We start from the raw sequence: 24,384 nt of genomic DNA, 5'->3' as shown, positions 1-24,384 counted from the left end.
GAAGGTTTAATAATTATGCCATTATAGGTACGTATGCACGGTAAAATGTACTGTGCTCATTACTACCGGTATTTATTTAACGTTATATTGTGCTTGGATGAAAGCTGTGCTGTGTTTCAGTATTTGCATGATACCAGGTAAGTACCTAAAAATATCATTCGGAAAGCATTTCGGCAACGAGGCACGATAATTAGGAATTATAAAATTTGAAGTTACCACATAGCACATACAGAGTATTCTCATGCTAAAGAGACAACAGAGTATGTGGTTTATAGTCCCTATCCTAATTACCGGCAACAAATTTATGTTTCCACATTAATTGTATTACTTTAGCAAGAAAGTGGTAAACTAACTGGTTGCTTTTGCTGTAAGCATAATCATTTTATTGATTGTGCGAGCGCTCGTATGAGCCACAATAACTGGTGGAAAATGCCCATGTAACAACCATAATTCTTAAGCAATAATCCAACAAGAAACTGTACAAAATCGCCACACTGGCAATTATACCACCGTTTCAGACATTCGTACCACAATCAGCACCTGAACCCGCTATGTACAAAAACTAGCTGCCACCACTACGAGGCCCTCCATGTATAGCCAACGGCCCAACGCTAGCTACCATTTCTAACTGCAAAATTCGGAGAAATAAATAAACTTAATTTAGAATAATTTAGTCATAGTTCAAACAGCTTAAATTAATCTTCTCCACACTCTCTGCCTGTGCCGTTGAGCTCGGGGATCGGACTGTTTGGTCAGCATACTGTGCCAGGAAGAACCGTTGAGGAACTTGGACAAAAAGCAACCTTCAGCGCTTAATTATAACCGGTGCAGATGTAATCATCTAATCGCAGTCTGGTTGTCATTGCACGATCCTATCCTGTCCACGTGGATAAGGACGCCAAAAACACACGAATTAGCTCTTAGCTGGCACCAGTTCGTGTAGGTGATGCCATCCGACCCACATACGGGACTCTCCGTGCTGTTTGAGCAATTCAAATCACAACGCACACAGCGCGGCGTCCGTGTTATACTGTCCAGGATACAAGTCTCGTCTGCGCTGCATCTGGCGTTCGCGCAAGTTGTCGACGCTAAAAAGAACACCGTAGAGTAAGTATTTAAATTTTGTTGTGTGTTATAAAATGATAATACCGTATATATATACGGTATATAGATATATCCATACGATATGTATATACCAAAAATGGCGACAATATATCCGTTACAACAAGATTTACGTTGCAAAAGTTTAATGCTATACCTACGGACTACTGTGGTTACTTACCATCACAACCTCCTCGGTGTGCGTATTTGACATTTTTCTCCTTATTCTCACAGGCAAACTTATGCAGATGGCAAAGTGAATCGTAAGTAACTGCATCGGTTCCGCAGACAGGGTTTGTTTTGAGGGGAAGACAACGCGACTGGCAGCGGACGCAGTGGGGAGTGTGCTCTTTATCTAGTATGCAGTGCTGGTCTGCCTTGCATTTCACCGTATCGCATGAACCTGTTACATAACAAATTAAGTCCGGACCACTAGCGCTTTTGCTGTATCATCGGTCCAACATAAATTCTTCATGATTGAATAAATTATTATTAATTGTTGTTACACAGTATACCGCATGGGTATATTAAAATGTCAGCCGTACACTCCGGAGTTCTGGAGAAATATTTAGTAACTTACTTTGGCAGTGACCTTCATAGTCTGCCCAGATCTTCGTCTGCTTCCGACAATTGTATCTTTTTAAATGGCATTCGGATTTGAAAGTTTGTCCTGTAGATCCGCAAATGGCTTTAGTACCAGGCCCTGGTGCAGGACAGTGGAGCGGGCAACCGCACACCGGCTGTCCATTTTTCATGCTGCATACTTCGTCGTCTGGGCATTTGATATTATTACATGAATCTGCAAAAGAGTGTGTTGACCAAATCACAGTTCTCTGTTGATTGCGGCGAAGAAGCTTACCCGAACATGTTTTACAGTTGGGTGCGCCGCCTCCTAACGCGTGCCAGAAAAATGCCTGACCGTTATCATAGTCCTCTTCGGTCCAGGCAGCCAGGCCGCCGGCCAATTGGCAACAGTATTCCTTGGAGACGGAGCTCTGCACGAGATCCTTACAGCGACCGTTGGCTGTCACCGCAGACCAGCACACGCCACCTATTTAGAGCAGACAGCATTATTGTCAAACTTGTTTACAAAGTTCTGTATCGTTGAACCGGCTGGTTCTCATACACCGCAAGGCATGTCAGGGAATGTTGCCGTCTTATTCCCACCAACAGACGCAGTCTGCGTTTATAATTAGATCACAAATCTGCAGTCCGGCAAAATGCCGGCTGCTCCGTCACTACACTGCCTACTGTGGGAAAGTATAGTTATTTCGTCATTTTTATCTTCGATAACATGCGGTGCTGGTATTACTCGTATCTGCCTTTATTCCTATGTTTATTTATATGTCTTTGGCTTGGAAGTTCAGAAAAACTGCTTCGACCGACATCACCCAGTGTTTGTCTCTCGTAGAAGTGAAATGAAGTATGAATATACTCATTTTGAGAATATCCTGTTCGCGTCACGCCTAAAATTGTGACAAATTAATTAAGCATAAAAGATACTCGAATACTGAATTCTTACTGTCATATTGTGTACACAATAAAACCGCGGTGAACCATAAATCAGTGATCATAAGTCACAAGCGAGTTCCTATTGCAAAAACCGTCGTCTCACCAAACAATGATGTAACAACAAAGAGTATTCCGGAACCGGCAATAATAATTGCAAATAATCTCCAAACTGCGTAACCATTTAATCAGGACGAACTGTATGTGCTCGGGAAGGTTTAGCGGAAATGGCAAACATGTTATAAAAATGTGTGTTTTGGAATTAGACTATTATGGCGAAGGTTGATGTCTGCGAGTACTACTGTGCTAGTATAATATAACAAATAAAACCACAACAGGCATGATATTTAATGAGGTTTCGAACTGTTAACTTAACTCCCAAAACAATTAATTTTATATTTTGCAATATCTTCGTTTCAGTTGGCGTGTGATATCTAACAACGACGTCCGCAGACAAAAGCAAACAGCAGTCGGCAGATAAGACTGGTACTGTAGCAAGAATGAGAGTACTGTAAACGATGTCTGGAACCTGCCGCATGTCTGGCTGGCTACAAGTTGCTAATCTACGGCTTACGATAGTAACAGCAATTTCTGAATGGACGTGTTAATTACTTTTGACCCCGACAGCGCCATTTACTCGGGCAGACAGAATGGTCAATATGTGTAGGGACGGGCACCGTTGTTTCTCGGCAGATAATACACTCATTCATTCCCTTTCCCACTTCAGACTCTTTTACACAGCACTTTTAACTAACGGTCATTTCATACGGATTTCAATAGCTATGACTCAGAACTGAAGCAATCCAAACTGTCTACTCTTCATTTAATTTCCTGATGCAATAACCGTTGGCAAAAATTTCAAATACTGTTATACAGTCTCAGTCATAATAACCGCTCAACTTCGTCGCCGTTTCAGCAGAAATTACTGTTTTATGGATGTGAATATACAGTACCGTCATATGGACAGTAAATAGTTATAACCACAGTAAACAATAACTTGTTGTAAAAAATGCACCACGAATTCGTTGCATTTTGCATATATCATTATTTGCCACGATGTCACTAACGTCATAATTAAAAACCGGCCGCCCTGAGAACGATGAACATTTTCTATGTAAATCCGAAATTTTTACAGAAACTACTGGAATTTAACTTTTTTTTAAAATTTCTGGATGTATCGACACCATTAAAAGCTGTAACAGCACTGCTTCGGCTTATCGGTAATCGCTTTCTGAAAATATCTTGAAAATAAACCGGCCGTTAATCTTTAATGTGGCTGTCTACGTATGAACGTCTGGGCTCGTAACGCAAACTAAACCGGAGAAAATACTTAAATCATTTAGACCGCTCGCGATCGCAGGTCAAACGAAGCCCTGGGCCATTTCTGGCCTTAATATTTACCACAAAATCCTTCCATCTACCACTTTTGGTCAGCATCAAGCGCACGGTAAGACTTTAATTTCCCGCTAAAAAACCGGCATCTGGTGCCAAATGGATTATTCACTGCGGTTCTACCGCCAAGAAGGCAATAACCTTGAATTTTAGACAGGAATCATTCGCCAACTGTTATGCAGTTCTGGGAAAAGCGTCGCCTCTAATCCTATCCGAGCCGGCTGGGAACAATTTACGACATTTAATTAAGCTAGCGACAAGATGCCGTCTGGTTCCCTACAACACTGCTGAATCAGTCAGTCACGCCGGCCAGTTATTGCGTATGAGTGCACATAATTAAATATGACGGCTGTTTTTTGCAACTTGTGACTTGCAAACTGCAAAGGATAGCAAGACGGTTGCACAAACGAGCGCACGCGGTGTACGCTGATGCAATCAAGCCGGCAAACACATCAGACTGCTTGAAAAAGACTGATTTTTCCAACTTACCGCTGACGAGAGATTCGGGGCCAAATATCGATAAAATTATGAGAACACAGGAGAGTATTATGGGATGAGCCATCCTTGACGAAGTTTTAATACGAATTTTCAAAAAGTCAAATTTAAATATTTAAACACAATTATGATGTTGTGTCTGGCAATCTAAAACTGAAGCTAAATGGCAAAGTGGAATAAAGGGCGAAAAACTGGATAGTTAGGTCTGAGCAGTAAGCGAAAACTTTTGAAGGAATGAAGGAAATTTTACGCTTCTGAGTCTAGACAGCCAGAGAGATTTCGCAAGAACGCCGATGTCGAAATGGCTTACAATCGTATAATTGCTCGTTTTGCCTCGCGCGGTTCAATATGTATTCGGATGCGTTGGACAGTCTGTCTGGTCTAAGACTGCGTTAATCAACTCAACAAGTAGCTCCTCCTTCTTAGTGTAAGTAGTAGACATTCAGCGTTTACGCTCAAATTACGAGGTACAACTGGACACGCTACAGCTATGAGACTCCGCCTTTTCCGTGCTCTTGTATGTGTTTTCGCACTGATACGCTCTGCACGAAAGCCGGTCGTTTTTAAAAAAAATGGGCCGTCAATGGTTGTTGTTCCCTGCATTGCACTATTGGCCGCTCTTTTACCACCCAATGGTGGAGCGGCAGAGGCAGAACCCGTTTCGCAGCTCTAGTGGTCTGATTGGCTTATGATGGAGATGTGGCGCTTGTTGTGCAGACGTACACTGAACCGGAAAAGTTGTACGAATTCATTCACTTATTAGTCTTTTCCAGAAACTGTTTAGTCTCGCGCTAAGCTTGCCTATGCGTTTCCCGACGATAGACTGATCTCGTAAAGATAAATACTCTGCGCATAGTCGCCGTGCCACGAGCGGCAGAATTCAAAAAAATACAACCACGCGGTAGCACTTGACGCCGGGCTTAGTCATGAGGCATTTTAAGAAAACCGCTTAAATTAAACATTGCACCTTGACGAGTTGAGCCAAAATTTCGTGGAATACCGAACGTCACTTCATGGGGCATACCGGTAATCGTAAGTGGAGGTTCAAGTAACTGTAAGCCAAGAAGGCCAGCTAAGTGTTTCTTCAAAAATGATGAGTTTAAGGCAATATGAAAAGCAATTACCGGTCGCCTTGCGGGATTCCGCGCTATAGTTAACAGCTGACAAAAAAGCACTGTTATATATACACGATATCTCGTAAAATACGATGTTATTAATAAAATGTAAACATTTATTACTTTCGACTACCGCGGGGGAAGGTCTCGTCATCGAAAGTGAGGAGACGAAGGTTTTCAAGTTCGCTCACGTATACTTAATTCGGTAAGAATACCGGCATATGCCCGGTATGATAAAATAAACCATGTAGCATAATATGCTACCTGTTGAATCGCAGTAAAACATGCTTAGCATATTATACTAAATATTTTTTTGCTGGGATTTAACTGCTTATAACTTATACCTTACATACCCCTCTCGGTATGTAGTTACCAGTACTAGTACGTAGCTGCTGCTTTCCAGGAAAAAAACATGGTTCTAGGTTTTTTTAAAATTATAGCCTGGATCGAGCGAGCATCGCCTCAAGCAGTTTTTGAAACGTCGAAGGAACACGCGTACGTACATCGAAAACCTGTGTACGGATTACGTATGTCTATGCGCTATGGCCGATCGTTAGCTGTTTGCGGGTACATATTGTAAATTTCCCGCAGATCTAACTCAGTTGGTTGCGATTTGTACGTAACTGATGTTTCAGATAAATTTTTAAAGCACACACCGGCGTGCCTTGCATAACGCTTATACGGGCTGTCGCAGTCTTTTGGATACTTACTAGATACTATAGATGTATCTATATACAGTAACTGTCGCAATAGTATAGCAAATGTGGTTAGTGCTTATATTACTATAACCTGGCAAATAAAGATAAAACCTATTATTAATTATAGGTTTCGTGGTTTAGCACTTATCAGAGAACACTACATACTTGACTGATTTAGTGGGAACAGAAGTAATACCTCGTATTTACATGTTTCGCTTATAACATGACACGCTAGTATTGTACATGACACGCTTTAATGGACGCGAGTGCGACGTAGTATTAGTTGCTGCAAGTACCGACTTTCGCATAACAAAATATTTACCGCACAAACAATACTATCCGTTACCTGGATATATATCGTGACATTGGAAACATTTGAAATACCCAAAGGTCACTTTTGCGATGTTGTTGTTCGCGATTATTAAATATACCATGCATGGTTCTTCGATCGATTGCGATAAAGTATTCTAAACCGGGTCTTATTTTTGAAGGACTTCAGTGAGGTATTCGCGGCGACTTTTACGCTATTACTGAATCTGCTTATTGCGAAATTCGGATTACCAATATGGCGGCAAGTGCAATCAGTGACATGAAGCGCGAACAGGAATTCCATGCTCGCCGGGGACGTCGATATGAACAACCGACCTATGACGGGCTTCCTTTATATAAGCCTGGTAAATTTAGCATAATTCTTACGTGAAATTGCATCGACAGAAGTACGAGCTGGTTTTGTTAATTGCAAAATAAATTTTTTGAACTTTCAGGAATATCAGTCGTTATACAACAAAAATTTTTGGCAGATTATAAACTTGTAACTCAATGGATGGTACCATGGGGTAGACCGCACGTGGCTACTGATAATGGCAACGACATATGCCTCGTTTATAACGTGCAATACTCGCAGATATACGTTTGTAATAGTTCACAAACATTTTTTTTCTGATGGTGAGTGCTTCGGGATTAATATAATTAACTGCGTACATTATCATTTCCCGGCTCTGGCAGTACTGTAATTTCTTTGTACAGTGCAAGAAGAAGTACGTGCATGGTTTGTTCAATTTTCTATGAGCTCCCTTTTTCTTGCAGGTGATAAACTTTGGGTAACGGAGCGGTCGCTTGTCTACGAGTGCGAGGTATTACCCGAGTAGAAATCGTTCTACCGTACTATTAACCATAACTTCCATAAGTACATCTACCATAAGTACCGGACCACATTAACAGTAATGTATACAATCAGTCGGCCTACGTTTCCCATTCCGAAAAATTTAGTATATTTAAAATGATAGAAACCTCGTTTAACTTACTAAGGTCAAATTTATTTGGAAACTTGCTTTTGCAATCGGAACAGTGTGGAAAATGCATTTGGCAAAGCGAAACAACATTAATAAAAAGTCGATATCTTTTCTTACTTGCTGAGTGCTGACCAGTGAGTGTTGTCCAAACGATATGAAACAAATTGAAACGGCAATTTAGTCAAAAGTAAATCTCGAAGACCTGTTCTCAAAAACAGATCGTACGCGTGGAAAAAGGTCAAATTCATCCAGATACAAATAAAAAGACCCGAATTCCCGAATATGTGGTCAAGTTTGTTGGACACAATCCAAAAACGTAAGTTATACTCGTACATGCAGGCTTGCGACATGATAGTTGAATAAGATTTAAAAAATTTGACAGTCAGAGAACTACAAAGTATTTTGCAGTTCGTTTGAATAAATTTTACGCACTCTCGTAAGTTGTATAGAGAACTGAAGGATATCACCGTCATCGAGTGGGATCTTTTCAACCCAAACAATATGCCGCCCAGCGATAAGCTCTACTGTGGAGACCATAACCGACAAATGCTGTAAGAAACTGGTTAAAAATAACACACATTTTGAATTACTTGTACGTAGTTCAGTTGACTACGTACGACTCACTGCGTGTGTAACTATACCGAAAGCCCTATAAATTATTGGACGTTAAACAGGAAAAGCGCTAAACCGTCAGAGCTGAAGAAAATAATTAAAAGAGGTTTGGTATTTCTAACCGAAGAGGAGGTAAATAGTCTGGAAGAAGCCAGGAAGAAGGAGAAGGAAAAGCCGGAAAGGAAAGAGAAACAGGACAAGAAAGACAGTGAACAGGACAACAAACGTAAAGTGTCCGAGCCAAGGGAGAAGCAGGAAAAAACCAAAAAGGACGCCGAACCTCATGATAAAGATTCGGCAAAACCGAAAAAGTAGTTCTGTCAAGAAACACTGCTTCCACAATTAAAATGCATATATACACCAAGATATCAAGTCTGCTTAAAACTCTGCATTCTTCAGAAAGACACATTAATGACTTAATGACCTTATTAATGACCTTTGCAGAGATGACGGCAACAACCAGCGTGAGAACCAGGCTCCAGATCGAAGCCGGCAAGGGTCTGTCCATGAAGATGATAGTTCACCGCGTCCGAACAAGGCGAGCAATCTTGCCTCGGGAGTCCAAAAGACAAGTATGTATCTGTATAATTACCTCTATCCTATAAAGCAAAATGGAGGGTATAAGTTCCACAATAGAGCACGGTAAGTATCCTTAAGAACATGGTGTACGTCAAAACGTTATGGTTATTCTAAACTGTGGCAATATACAGCAGCACTTCCTGTGAAAATTCTTACAGAAAATCGACTGAAGCGGCAGCGAAGCCTAAGGTCAACCCGAAGAATCCTACGGTTAAGAACACAGCAAAAGCGCCTACCGCGAGGTACGTAAATAAAATTTCCATATTATGAGAGTGCCAGGAAGCGGCAAAGCAGTTTCTTGATTTTGTGAAGGCATCGAGTGACAAAAGCAGTGCAGGGAAAACAACGTGGACCAAAAGCCAAGAAAAATAAGAGGTCAGAAACCTTTGTAAATTTTGTGCTGTGCTCACAACAACTTGATTATTCATTGTGGAAAATATATTACTGTAATATCTACTATTTGGGTTATTAATATACAGTTATCGAAAATTGTTCGACTAATAAGCTTACATTAAGTGTTTTTTGGGACAGACTCCAGCACAACGCCAAGAAGAATCGTGCCAATGTTTCTCATTCTAAGAGCAAGGCAGTGACTAAAATCAGTCAAAGGTATTGTACAATAGTTTGGCAAAAATGAGTGTTAACCAAATTGGAATCTATTTCCGTCGACAATTCAACCGAATACCGGTCTGCAAAATGTATAATGTAGTGTTACGTGCGGTCTGGTATCCTTATAGGAACAAACAAACTGCGAAAAAGATAGTAAATCTCGCAAAGAAGCGCCTGGCGACGCCCCGGTGTGAAAGCCAATGCAAATGCCAAGCGGAAACGGTACGTTAAGCGTGACAAAACGTTTGCGGACCGAAGCATAGATAATAGATTCCACAGAATATCGTAGAGCTTCGCATAAAATGTGATTTTTAGGGTAGCATAACATCCACCTTAATCCAAATGGCAAGGCGAAGTATGAGATTGATTTTTGGATACGTTCGCGGATGAAATACGGCCGGATTATTTAAACAAATTCTTACTAATCAGATTCATGTGCGCCTATAAATGAAACAAAAATGCTATTGAAAACTGATATGCTAAAGTCATCGATTCTTTTTGCTGTATCAAGCAAACTCAACAATTAACGTTGCGGCGCTTTGGCTGTTGGTATTGGCTAAATCATGGTGTCATTTGGAACGGAATAAAGTACTTAGTTAGTATAATCTTTATAAGTGAAGTTACTGATTGTCGTCAAATATCGTTAACATTAAATCCTACTACCCTATAGAAGCTGAGTACTCTATAATACTCTCCGTTAATTATGTACTAAATCTTCAAGCATAATAGCATTGAATAATATATGTGCGGATATGTAAATGACACCTTTTGGAAACACATGCTTCTACGCCACACTTCTGTTGTAAGCTTATATTATTTGATTTTTGGATTCCGAATCGGTAGTTTTATACTTCTTTCAGTGCGAATGCAACTGCGCAAGAGAGCGTCGCGCAAGAAAACGCGCACGTACTCTGAAGTCTGAAGCGCATAAGTTCGTTTTTTATTGTTTAGCTAGGTTCGCGCTGATTTGCTCTAAATGGCACTTGTGTTTTTGATGTACTGCACAACTTATTGTTGTTGTTGTTGGCTGATACACCCAGCCGGTTAACTCCATTAATTACAGCTTCTGGTCAAACATGATTAAGCAAATATTACCCTACTTGGGAAATTCCGGTTTCGGAATAACCAATAAGAGCAACGCGCCGGTAGTTCAGTTGTGATTGCAAACTTCGAAATCCGATTAAAAAACATATTTATCTTTGGTTCAAACGTGTGCCATTAATATGCAGTGTATAAATACAACAAGACTGCGCTAAAAGATTTTACTGCAGTGAAAGTAAACAAAAAGTGTTTGATTTCTAATTTTTAGGCATATTGTACTTGTTGTGCAAAAATACATTTCAATCAACCAGCTCACCATGAAGATATTTTTTCTTTTCGGGGTTATTTGTGTGTGTCCTGCTTTTTGCGGTAAGCTCAGTCCTTAAGCCCAATGTACAATGCATAAAGTACAGTAAATTAAATTATTTTCCTCTTACGAATATGTTTTGGGCTCGCACCCCATGCACAAGAATTTTTTGCTTTATCCCCAAAATAAAAAATGGCATGTTTATTTGAGCCGGTAATTATATATTATAAGCTGGTGAGTGGCGTGTATTGTAAGCCTCAAAATTTCAAAGAAATAAAAACAGAATAACTAAAAATTAAACGAAATACTTTCGTAGAAAATACGGTCATTAAAGTTTCATTAACACGATATACTGGCATCATTGCAAAATCAAAATAACGATCGACAATCTTTTTCTGCTTTTTCATCATGATTTAAAATTCGGCGGAAATTAACTCGAGCATAGATGTCTTATAATGCTTTGTACAGGAGATTTTGTTCTGCAGTTTGCAGCGTTAAGCGACGGTGCAAGCGGAAGACTGGAGAAAAGAGAAATCCACGCTCAAATGACTAAATGCTCAAAGAGCAAGCCTTGTAAACGCGTAACTGAGAAATGCTTCTTCAAAAAAGATGGGGACAAGGAAGGAACATGCCAATTTTTTACCGGACCATGAAAGTGATGCTGGGACGTGTTTTTGTGGTGGTTATTGATTGGGAAATTTTTAACTAATCAGTTGTTTTCATTGGCTGATTTGTTTAGCTGAATGGAGTTTTCTGTATATTATGTTTTTGGGCGTAACGATACAGCAGCATGCTATAATTTAATAAAAATCAATAAAGACTTCCGCGTTGAGTTGTTATGCGAGTTGTTGTTAGCCGGCGAGCTAATTGGAAAATACTTATTATTATTGTATGTAACTCGATTTAGAAAACAAGCGCACCAAACCGTGTTGTTCCGTTCGCAGCAGCAAATAGCGGACAAGGAAGGAACATGCCAATTTTTTACCGGACCATGAAAGTGATGCGAAATGCGAAGTGAGAAATGCTTCTTCAAAAAAGATGGGGACAAGGAAGGAACATGCCAATTTTTTACCGGACCATGAAAGTGATGCGCTGAAACAGCGTTTCAGCGCGATCGCATCCGTCCCTTTTGTTCTTGCCGGGAACTTCCATAACCGACAAAATGCGCAAGTGGTTGCGGTTGTTATTAAACAAGTGGTCTTCTGAGTTCTTGACCGGGGGACGGTGGCTCCAAATAAGCAGAAAAATACAGTATGAAAAGCGCGACCAGCCACCGAGTATAGTACGGTATTTACGAATACCAATGCGTAAACGTACTCGTACATACACAAAACAGCGTTTCAGCGCGATCGCATCCGTCCCTTTTGTTCTTGCCGGGAACTTCCATAACCGACAAAATGCGCAAGTGGTTGCGGTTGTTATTAAACAAGTGGTCTTCTGAGAATATTTTGGTTTGGTTGATCGATCAGGAACAGTTTTGGTATATAACCGTGTTCAGTTTCTAAAAACATTTAGTTTCAAATCTTTTTTGCAGTGTGCACCAGTTACTGCATGCAGTCGCGCATTGTTACATACCTTCGAAACTTTCCAGAACAACATGAAATTTCTAACCACATGGATGACCTTTCTGGTGGCTATGTTTGTTGGGGTAAGCTTTGATAATTCTGATGCATAGATTTAGTATAGAAACTAACCTAACTGGAATGCAGATATTCTGTGAGCAGTGAGCACTGTGTAATGCAGATTTTACACTATATTAATGCAGATTTCTGTATTCATATCATTTAAACAAATGTGTGACTGCTCAAATTCAAACCCTGGCAAACGTGCATGCTTCTTATTGGCGAGGTTAAGTAGACTTTGATGGAAGTCGTTGGTAACTGCGAATAGAAGTACAGTATTTATAATATTGCATATTAAGCAGAGAAGGTACATTGATGATTGAACCCTTAGGTCAAAGCGAAAATTAACCAGCTGTGACTACGAGCAGACTTGTTGTAGTACATATATAAAACTGACGAGAATAACCAAAGCGTTTTGTACACAGCTCCCATGGCTGTGCACGGGTTCAGAAAAGAGTAAGCCAGGTGATCCCTGCTCAAAGAAACATCCATGCAAGCCAAGCAGGGAATTTCTGTGCAATTTCCAGCATTCCGGCGATAAAGAAGGACAATGCCATTTTTTTACGGGGCCATAACAACTATTGCGTTCCACAACTAGGGTAGTAAATTTTAGGCCCTGATAAATCTTAAAAGAACTGTGCTCTCTGTAAATGTACGGATCCGTTCTTTTATTCCGTAAAGTAGATGCAAACCTGGTCGGAGGGGGCGCAGTGCAAATAACTTTTACACCCAAATAAATACCCACTGGAAAGTGTTTTGCGTTATCGATGTTGGTCCATAGTCCGAATAGGAAAACGTAAAAGTACTGCTGCTCGCGTTTTATTAAAATAAAGATCTACCATTAGTTATAATTATGGTAATTCAATTATGTACATTTCAGATTTGATTGCCTGCATCCATTGATAATGCCGGCGCATTATTATTGGTGCGGTGTTTTTGCTGATGGAGAAAAACCAAACCAGTATAATCATTTTCTTGTATCTGCATTTGGCTCTACGGTGTATACATACGTCGTACATTCATCACAAACCGCAAATTAATTCGTACTGTACGCAGTACTTTACCCTGATTTGAAAATCCCCCAGAGCAACAAACAAAAATACATTACCTCCGCAGATTTATAGCATTGCGCCATGGCTTACTTGATTTTGAAAACGATTTGTTACAGCTGGCCCGGATGAACGCGGTGCGCTGTACTGCCGTCGAAGAATCCAACGAACTAGCAAGAGATAGAAGGGCTATTCCCGGTCCCGAATGTTCCAACGATAAACCTAAATGTGGTCCCGGCATGCGCTGCATCTTCACCAAAGGCGATAAGGGAGAATGTCATGTTTTTACGGGACCTTGAACAGTATATGTACACTTGCTTTTAACTTTAATTTCCTGTTAATCTTACGGATCCGCGCTTCACTCGTCGCTTGTATAAAATGCTCAGCATTTGCGCTAATCAGATTAAGAGTGCTTCTTCCGGTTTTGGTCCTTTTCCGGTCATGGCAGGTAATGTTTACTTAGAAATGAACGTCGCATGATGCTGAATCCTGATAAATACCCGACAACGGCTTTATAGGTAAACAACAGTCGCAACAGTATCATGCATTGCGGCCTTTGGTGCATCATCTACATACGAGTACAATACTTCGTATAATCTCTAAAATAATACATTGGTAAAGTAGTCTGTCTTGTTGTACTGCTTATAGAAATATTGCTAAGTATCATTCTTCCAAAAGCTCGAATTTCGTTTGCCTGTCCGTTATACGAGTATTAGTATGTACATGTAACGTCTATGTATTAGAATTTTCTGACTGCGAAGATCTAGCTTTTTTAACAAACTGCGATGATACAATTTAATGTTTCACAAGAACTTGAAACATACTTTATCTTGTGAAGAGTGTTTTGAGCTTTGGGAATGACTACTGATATGGTCGTAGCAGTTCCGGTTTCTCTAGAGTCAGCTCAGCCAGCTTATATTGCTTGTAGTTTGTTATGTCCAGCAAAGCTGTTGGAACTAACGGCAATCAAACAATTAGCTGTTTCCAAATACTTCGATAGCTTCCCACAATTTGGTTCTGGCATACCGCGTACTGGATAACGTGCCTGTTGTATACAAACTGCAGCTGTACATGTAAATTCATAAAGGGCTATGGACATAATGTTTAAATCTGCACCTAATTACTAAATTATTACAAATTACATCACAAGTACTGATTATTACAATGCTCGTACTTTGGTGAAATAGCTCGCGTCGATTCTGTACTTCAAAAGCATTCGCGTCGTTACTGTACTTCGCTAAGTGCTTAATGTTGTCATGCGGTGACAAAACGACAAGCACTAAGCTAGGCTTGCTTGACGCAGTTTACAGCTTGCAGAATCTAATATTTCAAAATGGGTAACGACATCTCATCAGAATTACCACCCGAATTTGATCCAGACCAAATAAGGCGATTATATCTTCGGTTTTTCAAGCTGGACTCAGACAACAATGGCTATTCTCCCTGGAGGAATTCACCGCTTTACCACAAGTGCGAGCGAACCCTTTAGCCACACGCGTTCTAGAGGTTTTCGATCGAGATGGCAATGGGTTAATTGATTTCCGGGAGTTTGCGCAGGGCATGACATTATTCAGCAGCAAAGCCAATATCGAGCAGAAACTGCGGTCTGCGGGTAATCTTCAGCATCTACGACATGGACCGAGATGGATTCATTTCCAATGCGGACTGCTTTCGGGTATTAAAAATGATGGTCGGAGATAACCTTACAGATGTGCAACTGCAGCAGACCGTCGACAAAAGCATAATCTACCATGACAAAGATGGTGATGGGAAGCTGTCGTTTGCCGAATTTAAAGACACGATAGGCATGTTGGGATCGCACGGAGATAAACTGGGAGTGACCCTTTAGCGATGACTTTACTAGAAATTTTAAAATTTACTTAACTAAAAGCTGTAAATCTAAGGACAGTACCTCCGTGCTCTTGACATTTTTCTTTACAAGTTCATGAAGCGATTCGTTCTGCGTTTCCAGGTCCCGGAAGTTGGCAGTACCGATAATTATACTGACCGATTTGTCATCATTGTAAATCACAGGCTGATTGTGGTCATTCGGTCGGTGATTTTTCTTGCGTGGTGGTTTCTGCGGCTGAAGTGGGCTGAACAGTGAGATTCGTTCTGCAGGCGAGCGGTCACGTGTCATGGTGCGGATCAAGCTCGGCATCCAGCGTGTTTCTCCCCAAATATTCTCCAGTCGTTCTTGTAGTAACTGCACTTTATGAAGCAGTGCACCTGTTTCCTCTTCTTCATTGGTTTCCAGTTCCTGATGGCAATACGTCCGGTGTTAATCGATTTCATATCAGAATGATGTCCCTGATTTCGTCACTTACCTGGCGCAGTAATTGCTGTAGATGAACGACCAAACCTTCCAGAATAACAGAAGACTGCGCATACGTTGACCAGGCCAGCGTTCGATAGCGAAAATGAAACCCTAACAGGAATGCACTGATAATTAAATTATAAACCTTTGGTATAACTGCAGTATGGTATACCGGCTTCAAATATTTGAACAGGAACAAGACTACAGTTTTTCCGTAATTCTTCATCCAGTGACTGATGAGACGATAAGCCTCGTTTCTCCCCATAAACAACTAATATCGAGGTTTCCGGTCCGAGTTCTACCACTTCCGGAAAGAGAAACAACTCCTCTACACTGCGCAATGATAAGCTGGATTTCAGTGCATGCCAACTGTCTTGAAGTAGGCTTTCCAAGTAACGCACACGTTTCGGCGCACCGGTTACCTTCCGGGTTATGAAATACCATTCGTCACTAAAATTGATGCTCGATATTTAATCTCTAACCATCAGAATTTATCTGCGCAAAGCGAACAATGTTTTGCAAATCAAACCTGGAAACGTAAGCGTTGGAGCGTATTTTTGCTGAAGGAAGAATATTCGGCCACTGCTTCGCGGTGACTGCTGCAATACTGTCTAAGTTAAGGCTCAGTTCGGCATATGCCATATGCAGCCCAGGAGGAAGGGTTTTTTGCATATCATGATACCAGGAATATATTTCCTGCAAGCACGAAATGAAAAACATGATGAGTACATGCTGTACATCCACAGACATCGGCAATTAAAATTATTGTACAATTAAATTATCAATGCCTTACCGCAGTGCTTGCCGTGGAAATGGCCGACATGATCGGGTGGGAGTGGCCAATGGCCATTATGTCGGCCTCCTTCAGTGATTTCCATTGAAACCCCGATAACTTGCCAACGTCCAATTTGTTAACCTTTTGTATTAACAACAAAACGCAGGAAGTAAACTGCCTATCCCTTAACGGTCGGTAATACGCTATTCCCAGATTCGAGATCGTCAGCAGGTTCTAAAAGTGTGCACAGAATTATTTCACTAAAAATTCGACACAACCAGGAAACAACGATGTGTTGCCTTCCAGTAATAAGAAAATACCTGTAGATTAGAAACAGCTCGCACAATGCGGTACCGTAAATCAGAGGATGAATCCTTGGAGGTGTGCAGAAGCTCCTTTATTTCCGAGATGGCATCCCAACAAGTTGTCAACTATGACACGAATGGAATACTAACACGCGTTTCAATAAACTTTTGTAATTTGGCTGCTACCTTTTGAAACCACAAGTAATCCTTTGAGCTAATGGAGCCAATAAATGGAGAATGCACGACCACCGACGGTAGTGTGTACTCATTGGTCAAAAGAATCGAATCGTCCGCAATCACCATACACTGTAAAAGAATTATAGATGACAAGTTTTTGTTATACCGAAATCTTGCACTCGGTTTACCGAAAGAAACATCCCGCCTTCGTCTTCTGCATTAGCCGGCCGAATATGAGGTCGAATGAGATCGCGAATACTATCTTTTAAGCTGGCCCTGCGCTGCACGGCTCGGTGTGGATGTTGACGTTTCTCCGGTGTCCGAGTGTGTCGGCGCTCTGGGTCGTTCAGCATATATTTCGTAATCGTTCTGATATTCTGCAAAATTTTCTCCAAGTTGTGAACAGTGGCAGTGTCCAGCCGTGGCTTTTGTCCATCGACATCTCTCCACGCTAAATCAACCAGCGCAGCATGAAACCGCTGTAGAAGAGATTCGTTCTGATGTCAAAACGAAGCGTACACGTTATAACCACAGAAGATGGTGTTGCGTTCAGTGGAATTCCAAAGCCGGATAAGTTGGCAACGGACAGCCGGAAGTGATACTCGATGCCGCAGTCCAGCTCCGATATTATCAGGCGCTCAGGATTCATCAAGTTGGAAAAAATCTGATAATCCACAATCCCTTTGAACGACTTGTCGCGGGACCACTCCACTGTGGAAATAAATTTTAAAATGCTTTTAATCGGTAAATTTTAGTCATATTTACCTTCGCTGTTTATTAATTAAGTAGCAGAGCTTGCGTGAACTGTAACCACCCGTGAGTTTTTAACCGAGCTCTTTCGTATAGCTTTGCGTTAATGTATCTGGACAATACAGAGAAGCCGGTACCGATACCTATCAATTAGATAAACCAACCCTTAAATCTAGATATAACTCCAGGGGGAATTGATCGTGGCTCATATGACACAGCAACTGAACAGTCTCCACAAGGTTCAACGATGACCCGGTCCAGATAATTCCTTGGTGGTCCTTTTTAATTACAACGCGAAAAATTAAGCACTGTTTTCCCAATGAAATGCGTAAAAATCCATTAAGGTATGCTGCAAAGGATTTAATTTTGCACTTACTAGTTCGCTCTACATTTTGCATCATCTTCTGCAACACTGCCATGGTTGGCCCGACGGCCACATCGGCGACCAGCTGTCTGGTGTCGGCACTATGCTCGCGAATTCGAGAGGGCACTTGAATGGCCTCAAGACGGCGAAGTGCTTTGCGCAGCACTTCTTGTCGACGCTGTTTGGACTCACATAGCCACTCCGTCTCCTTACCGCCGTTCTTGAATAATTCCGCGGCGATTTCCGCATGTCCGAGCATAACCGCTTCGTCCACTAAATTCCATCCCAATTCATTAGGGGCGTTAATGTCGTATCCATTTTCCATTAATTTTTTCATGATATCAACAAATATTTCTGTCTAAAATTAGTCGACATGTAATGCTCCATTTTGGCGCCCAAATGTGTTATAATTCACCGGAAGTTGATTTACCGGCATTCTGATTTGCGTAGCACGCTAACTATACCTCGTTTTTACGCGCGGCTGTCCATAACAACTGTTCAGCCAGCTGACACTTTTTTAAGTCGTTTCCGCGTTCAAAAATATTTGTCACAAAACCGTAAAAGTTTTGGAGAAGACGCGTGTCCAGTGATGGTGATCTCCAGCGTGATGTCCTGTCTCTGTTAGTGTCCCGGTTAGCCACCAGCGATCGTCCGGTCCGGTACTGCTTTGGTGGCACTTGAATTACTGTTGCATTTTCTTGTCTTCCATTGGCTTGAGGCAAACGGCGAAAATTTAGGCGTTGATCCGAGCTAAAAAGTTGTAAAAATTACATCCGCATCCTAAGGGAGTTTTCTTTGTACATAATTTTGATGTAATTCTAAAGTTACGCATGTTATAAAACCTGTAGTAACAGACAAATGGAACATTTTAGTGGTAATGTACAGTTATCACGTTAGTACTACGTATCGGTAGCATGCATGCAGTTTACATTTTATGCTTTGTGTACATTTTTATTCACAAAAAAAGGTTTGCAAAATTAAAATAATCATCTGAGGCAAATTATTCGTAAATTGACAATAATAGGTCGCGCTTTAAATTTTCAAAGGCATAAATGCAAATTAAATCTCGTGGGTTAATCTGGTGCAACCGACACGCGACTTACTGGTAGCGGTCAACAGACCGCGATCGATCCACATTCTCCTGCATTGTCCTCATGAAATTGGCTGTTTGATCGGCTTATTCCGATGGATTGCTCAAATAGTTGTCGATTGCTGTTGTGCAATGTTGTTGTGCAATGTGCACTTTTAGCGAAATGGAATAACATACTCCCGGCAAAGCAATAAAATTTTGCAGTTAAATTTCCATTGTACATATTTGCAACGAAAACAGGCAACTCCGTTCTATCAACTTCTATGATCGTCAGAAGGATGAAGTATCATACAACATGAGAAGCCAAAAGCTAAACCGTTAATGGGCGAAAATTCCGCTCCGCACAGAACAAATGATTTGGCACAAGAACTCCGCACAGAACAGTAAACAATTCATGAACGTGAAAACAATTCAATATGTGGTCATTAATATCCGCGTTATCCGGAGGGTAACGTTGAAGAAAAACACGAAAGACGGTGTTGCACGTTGGCGTGCAAAGCAAACTCATGATCATCGGCGCGTCGGCTGATACGGCGGTATACACTGCGGCAGATCAGAGTCAGTTTGAGCGCAAATAATCACGGCTTACCTGTTCGACAAGTCCACGTCACTGACCAAATAAATTTACACTCATTCACACCATTGGCAATCGAACTCTGTACTTGACTTAATACAGCGCACAAACGATCTCTAATGCTTTTATGACCACACAAAACGGCGCAAATATTTCCGTTTATCGGCAAATTAAATTGGCTATTTTTGCTTAGGTGTTCAAAACGAGCGGGAAAATCTCTGTTATCAAACATGTCTATCATGTTGATCAATTTACACGAAATCTGTTTAAATATTAGCGTATAAGACCTGATAATCCGCAAAGCCGATTAAAGAAAGAATACTTTGTTGTTTGTGAGAATCACTTGACAAAGTCGGTCATGTAAGTCTATTAACGTCAAATTTCCATCTAATATTTAGGTTGACTTCGAGACTTCGTGACTTCGTGGCGGAGGGTGCAAAAATTTGTAAATAATCACAACGGTTAGGTTTTTGATTAACAAATAAGTACGTACGTTTCAGTTTTACCGTATATGTCACACCACTTTCTGCATCTTATAAGACACCGGCTATTCCAGATCCGGGCCATAAACATAACAATTCTTCGCAAGGTACTGTACATTAAAAATGGCGATGCGTATTTTAATTTTTCTCATACACCTTGTTCATATGCTTGGGAATGCTGATAGTTTATTATCTTTGCAACAAAAACCACATATCGCGAATCCGCGATATGTGGTTTTGTAGTTGTACAGTACAGTATGCGGATGCAACGCCTGTATTCTACGCACTGAATAACTTCCCCGTTCCCAGTAATAACATCCTCTGTGCATTGTTATCATTCGGCACACTTTTGCCAGCCAAACAGTAACACTTATTTTGCAAACACTTCAAAGCGCACCGGCATCGGAGGCGGTCAATTTGATACGATACATCAAGCAGGCTACACCGCACAATGCATATAATTTGCGCATATTGAACCAAATCTGGTTGATGTTGCGTGGTAAGATATGTTTCCGGATAGCAATACTCGTACAGAGTACAGTAAACCAGTTACTTGAAGTCATTTCTAACTTATGGGTAGTTGACCGTGACGAGGAACGGTAAGTTATAACGGTACATGCGTATAATTGCCGCTAGTGTACGGGTTTTAATGCGCTGTTTATGGTGACTGTTTGCAATCGATCAAGCGTGATCAGTCGTGAATTATGGTGGCGGCATCCGAAGGCGATGGTACATCATGTGTACTGTGTAGATGCTGCAATATTAACCATTGTCTATCCTGGTTAAATCTTTTGTACGAAGCCTGCAAACCGCATACTATGTCATCTACGTTTTGAATATTGTTGACCTGCAGAAGAACTGTAGTAATTTTGTAGTAATAACTACTTACGCGCGAAAATTTTTGATTGATGTCACTTCCAGCAGGTAATAAAACCATTTTTTGCACTTTAATTTGGCGCTCTTGACTGCCCTTTAACAAAATTTGATGTTATTATTTCGACGATGCTTCATGTCTGTAATAAATGTTGTGTGTTCAGAAAAAATAGAAGGTTCGCTCCTCTGATTGGCGCGCGTCGAGGTCCGATAAAGCAAGTTCTGGGTCTTCTCGATACTGGCTTCAAGAGCTTTCAGTGTTCCGAGAAATTCTTTCTCTACTGTTTGGATCTGGGCCAGTTCGTTGTCATCCAGGACTTGTAAGTCCTTATATCGCCGCTTTGCTGCGATGTACCACATTTGCTGCAGGACATGCATTTCCGTTAGCTTGACCAGGCACTGGTCTTTGATACCTTTGCCACAAACATTATATGCTAAATCATCACATGGTACATCATCATCACATGGTACTGGTGCTGGCTCGGGAAGAATTCTTCCCGAGCCAGCACCAGTTCCTGCATGTTCTGCTCAGATCGGGCGCGGTAAGCAGCATGGAGTGTGATCAGGCTTTTCAGCTGATAGCTTTCGCTGTGCAAAGCAGTTAAAGTGGTGTTGAGCCCTTTGATATCCTTTTCCACATTGAGATGCATACTCTCGCTCTGCTGGTGGCTCTCTTCCAATGGTGGCAACCTTTGTCGCCACCACATCTGATAGTCTAATAACACCGTTGCCACTTCTTTATCCAGATTTCTTTGTGCTTCCAGCTCATTTGCAATGCGTTCCAGCGGTGGAGAAACTTGGCCGACCAGTGAGTTGTATTTTTTCCGAATAGAGTCCAAAAGGTCACCGCGAGCTTCACACTCGCTAGCTGCTTGCCGAGCCACATCGTAAAACACCGCATTCGATATGATGTTTTCGTTCTGCACTTCGTGGATCAAACGTTCCACATCCTCGGGATCAGCAACCTTCCCAACACGTTGCTCGAATACCCATTGGTTTTGGATACGTCGCAGATCTTTCCGCAGATTCTCCAGATGACTGCGCGAATTAAACGGAAGCTGGGAACTGGCATCTCCAGGAACAAACAAGTCAGGTAAATCTGCGTTTTTGGCATGATCAGCGGTTATGACACTGGATAACCGATTGGTGCGCTTCTCCTTGGCAGACTGATAACGTGCGACATTTGAACAAGCATCGTGACGGTAAGACACATCCTCTGGTCCAGCACCGCACTGGCAAATAGGTTCAGGATCTTTCACATAATATTTCTGGAGTTCGGGTTCGTTAAGTAAACTCGCCCGTCCATGACCACTTTTCTAATAAATATGAAACCATGGAATTCTGTAACAACAACGCTGTAGAGCAAATAGGTATGTAAAATTTACATCGCTTTCTCGTTCATAAACGGCCTTTGGCGCCACTGTATCGAAAGGAACTTGAGCGAGTGGTGCTGTATATCCATCCGCATCAGAACGAACCGTTTTCCGATCGTCAGCCTTGGGTTGTGAGTCAAATAGAACGGACTCTATATTTTGCATGCTGGCACGCCCCACACTCTTGCGCGTTCGGTATATATTAGATGTATCACTGGTTCGCTGAGACATCCCGACAAGGGCGCGATATCGTAGGTAATAGTTACAACAGCACTTAATCGAAATAAAAGGTTTCGCAGCAAAGTGCGGAGACTGCATGTGACGGGTCTGCAGGTCCAGATTAATAATCCTCTTTTGGAGCAGCCTGACATGGCTGTAGGAACAGTCAGCAATTCTTTGTCAGATTGTGACATCTCAAAGCAAGCATAAACTAGTCAGCAGCATAGCGCAGAAGTCTGTTTCTAATTACAGCTATAATTTCAAATGATGTTAGTTCACAGCAAGTCACACGCAGTAGTGTTTTAAAGAAGAGATTTCCGCATGGGAATCAATGTTATGCAGTTCAAGCGATCAGGTAGAAAATCAGCCACACATTGTGATTACATTACAGTATTAAACGTTTTCCTGCACCTGCGCCTGCACTGATTTATAAAGACGTACTAGTTATATGAATACTGATTATCTGTGCCAGGACTTCGGCCCCTGTCCTTTGAGGCAAAGGATCTCGGCTTCTACTTCACCAATTTTGTTGCTTTAAAGTACATCAAAATTCTCTAGGTGTAGCGGTGGATCCAAGATTGTTGAATTTTTTCCAAAATCATTTGTCTAGATCCAGTGGTCAAAAATAAGCTCGTTACCATGGACGCGATAAGAAATGCACTCTGTTCTAACACAACTTGACCCAGAACAGTAGAAATATCTGAGCTGCTGCTTAACAATAAGTACGAGTATCTGTTACAATACAAAGTAAAAAATTGATGTAACTTAACACGTTAGTCATCATTGCAAGTTATATAGATATTATACTGTATGTACAAGTAGACAGTCCGTGTTTCGATTAACTTATGTAAAGTGTATCATAATACTACTAAACATACGCACGGGTTCATTAATATTATTACGGTCTGTAAACGACCGCAAAGCAACACATTCTTGGAATTACTTATTTTTTAATAGCCATCGGCCAATATTCATCCGTGCTGGGCTTGTACTTACAAGCCCAACCTCGGCCTCCGGCCTCGGTCGGGAAAATGTAGAAATGAATTTGGATTATTGGTTTATTATTATAATTGTTAATAATGATTATAGAATTATTAATTAGCAAACTTTACGGTAATATGATGAACTACTACCCCTCTGTCTAACCGTCGAAAATCTCTGTCCCTTTGTCTAACCGGCGGAAATTCATACCCCTCTGTCTAACCGGCGAAAATCCCTGTCCCTTTGTCTAACCGGCGGAAATTCCCACCCCTCTGTCTATCCGGCGAAAATCCTTACCCTTGTGTCTGACCGGCAAAAACCCCTACCCCTCTGTTTTACCGGGGAAAACCTCTACCCATCTGTCTAACCGGCGAAAATCCCTGCCCCTGTGCTTGACCGGCGAAAATCCCTACCTTCTGTCTAACCGGCGAAAATCCCTGCCCCCGTGCTTACCGTCGAAAACCCCTCCCCCTTTTTCTAGCCGGCGAAAATCCTTAACTCTGTTCAACCGGCCAAAATTCTGTGCTGCTGTGTCCGCATTGACGTGTGGGAGTAGGATCACACGCCGGAATGTACGTACGGATGCTGACTGTCCGCCTTCCATCTGCAACACAACGGATAATCTAGTCAATCAATGCTGTGATTTGCTGTTCTCTTTCCTTAGCGGTGTATATGATGTCATA

At 41.4% G+C, this 24,384-nt stretch overlaps 3 protein-coding genes and 1 long non-coding RNA gene across 11 annotated transcripts; 1 reads left to right on the top strand and 3 right to left on the bottom strand.

Annotated features, from left to right (window-relative positions):
* Positions 1-396: 396 nt before the first annotated feature.
* LOC129590100 (follistatin-like) lies at positions 397-4,799 on the bottom strand. The gene is made up of 5 exons (XM_055485106.1): positions 4,492-4,799; positions 1,961-2,152; positions 1,682-1,900; positions 1,283-1,504; positions 397-1,088 (listed from the first exon to the last, which is right to left on the bottom strand). The coding sequence occupies exons 1-5, from the start codon at positions 4,562-4,564 to the stop codon at positions 838-840; spliced, it is 957 nt and encodes a 318-aa protein (XP_055341081.1). The 5' UTR covers positions 4,565-4,799; the 3' UTR covers positions 397-837.
* Positions 4,800-8,111: 3,312 nt separating this feature from the next.
* On the bottom strand, positions 8,112-19,728 carry LOC129590182 (ankyrin repeat and fibronectin type-III domain-containing protein 1-like). Of its 7 annotated transcripts, none has more exons than XM_055485257.1 (15): positions 19,213-19,728; positions 18,574-18,859; positions 18,122-18,467; positions 17,910-18,023; positions 17,515-17,706; positions 17,184-17,446; positions 17,005-17,124; positions 16,834-16,944; positions 16,532-16,747; positions 16,268-16,434; positions 15,911-16,188; positions 15,749-15,849; positions 15,334-15,681; positions 8,659-8,813; positions 8,112-8,525 (listed from the first exon to the last, which is right to left on the bottom strand). In XM_055485257.1, the coding sequence occupies exons 1-15, from the start codon at positions 19,263-19,265 to the stop codon at positions 8,312-8,314; spliced, it is 2,964 nt and encodes a 987-aa protein (XP_055341232.1). In that variant the 5' UTR covers positions 19,266-19,728; the 3' UTR covers positions 8,112-8,311. The 7 variants fall into 7 exon arrangements, 5 of the variants coding, with proteins under 5 accessions (XP_055341232.1, XP_055341234.1, XP_055341236.1 ...); XR_008690716.1 differs by lacking the exons at positions 8,112-8,525; positions 8,659-8,813 and adding exons at positions 12,694-13,671; positions 13,769-15,167; XR_008690715.1 differs by lacking the exons at positions 8,112-8,525; positions 8,659-8,813 and adding exons at positions 12,694-13,910; positions 14,246-15,167.
* LOC129590184 (uncharacterized) lies at positions 8,948-9,406 on the top strand. Its single transcript, XR_008690717.1, has 3 exons — positions 8,948-9,035; positions 9,106-9,168; positions 9,325-9,406. It is a non-coding gene; the product is annotated as an uncharacterized LOC129590184 (long non-coding RNA).
* A 1,108-nt stretch (positions 19,729-20,836) lies between the features above and the next one.
* Positions 20,837-23,401, bottom strand: LOC129590224 (uncharacterized). Of its 2 annotated transcripts, XM_055485339.1 has the most exons (4): positions 22,514-23,401; positions 21,781-22,444; positions 21,145-21,541; positions 20,837-21,057 (listed from the first exon to the last, which is right to left on the bottom strand). In XM_055485339.1, the coding sequence occupies exons 1-3, from the start codon at positions 22,817-22,819 to the stop codon at positions 21,228-21,230; spliced, it is 1,284 nt and encodes a 427-aa protein (XP_055341314.1). In that variant the 5' UTR covers positions 22,820-23,401; the 3' UTR covers positions 20,837-21,057; positions 21,145-21,227. The 2 variants fall into 2 exon arrangements, with proteins under 2 accessions (XP_055341314.1, XP_055341315.1); XM_055485340.1 differs by having other exon boundaries at positions 21,145-22,444.
* Positions 23,402-24,384: the final 983 nt, after the last annotated feature.

This window comes from Paramacrobiotus metropolitanus, unplaced genomic scaffold (assembly GCF_019649055.1).
Source record: "Paramacrobiotus metropolitanus isolate TYO unplaced genomic scaffold, Prichtersi_v1.0 Parri_scaffold0000039, whole genome shotgun sequence".
Taxonomy (NCBI): Eukaryota; Metazoa; Tardigrada; class Eutardigrada; order Parachela; family Macrobiotidae; genus Paramacrobiotus; species Paramacrobiotus metropolitanus.
This window is presented reverse-complemented; position numbering and strand designations above follow the sequence as displayed.

Bases quoted from the DNA above. Each gene is read 5' to 3' on its own strand.
- LOC129590100 (XM_055485106.1), bottom strand. From the start codon at position 4,564: ATGGCTCATCCCATAATACTCTCCTGTGTTCTCATAATTTTATCGATA. The intron at 2,153-4,491 runs GTAAGTTGGAAA...TGCTCTAAATAG, and splicing joins CCCCGAATCTCTCGTCAGCG to GTGGCGTGTGCTGGTCTGCG. The intron at 1,901-1,960 runs GTAAGCTTCTTC...ACTCTTTTGCAG, and splicing joins CAACTGTAAAACATGTTCGG to ATTCATGTAATAATATCAAA.
- LOC129590182 (XM_055485257.1), bottom strand. From the start codon at position 19,265: ATGAGGACAATGCAGGAGAATGTGGATCGATCGCGGTCTGTTGACCGC. The intron at 17,447-17,514 runs GTACGCTTCGTT...TGGTTGATTTAG, and splicing joins ATCTTCTGTGGTTATAACGT to CGTGGAGAGATGTCGATGGA. The intron at 16,748-16,833 runs GTATTTTCTTAT...GCACACTTTTAG, and splicing joins GAGCTGTTTCTAATCTACAG to AACCTGCTGACGATCTCGAA.
- LOC129590224 (XM_055485339.1), bottom strand. From the start codon at position 22,819: ATGCAGTCTCCGCACTTTGCTGCGAAACCTTTTATTTCGATTAAGTGC. The intron at 22,445-22,513 runs GTAAATTTTACA...CATATTTATTAG, and splicing joins TTTATGAACGAGAAAGCGAT to AAAAGTGGTCATGGACGGGC. The intron at 21,542-21,780 runs GTATGCATCTCA...TTTGTGGCAAAG, and splicing joins GAGCCACCAGCAGAGCGAGA to GTATCAAAGACCAGTGCCTG.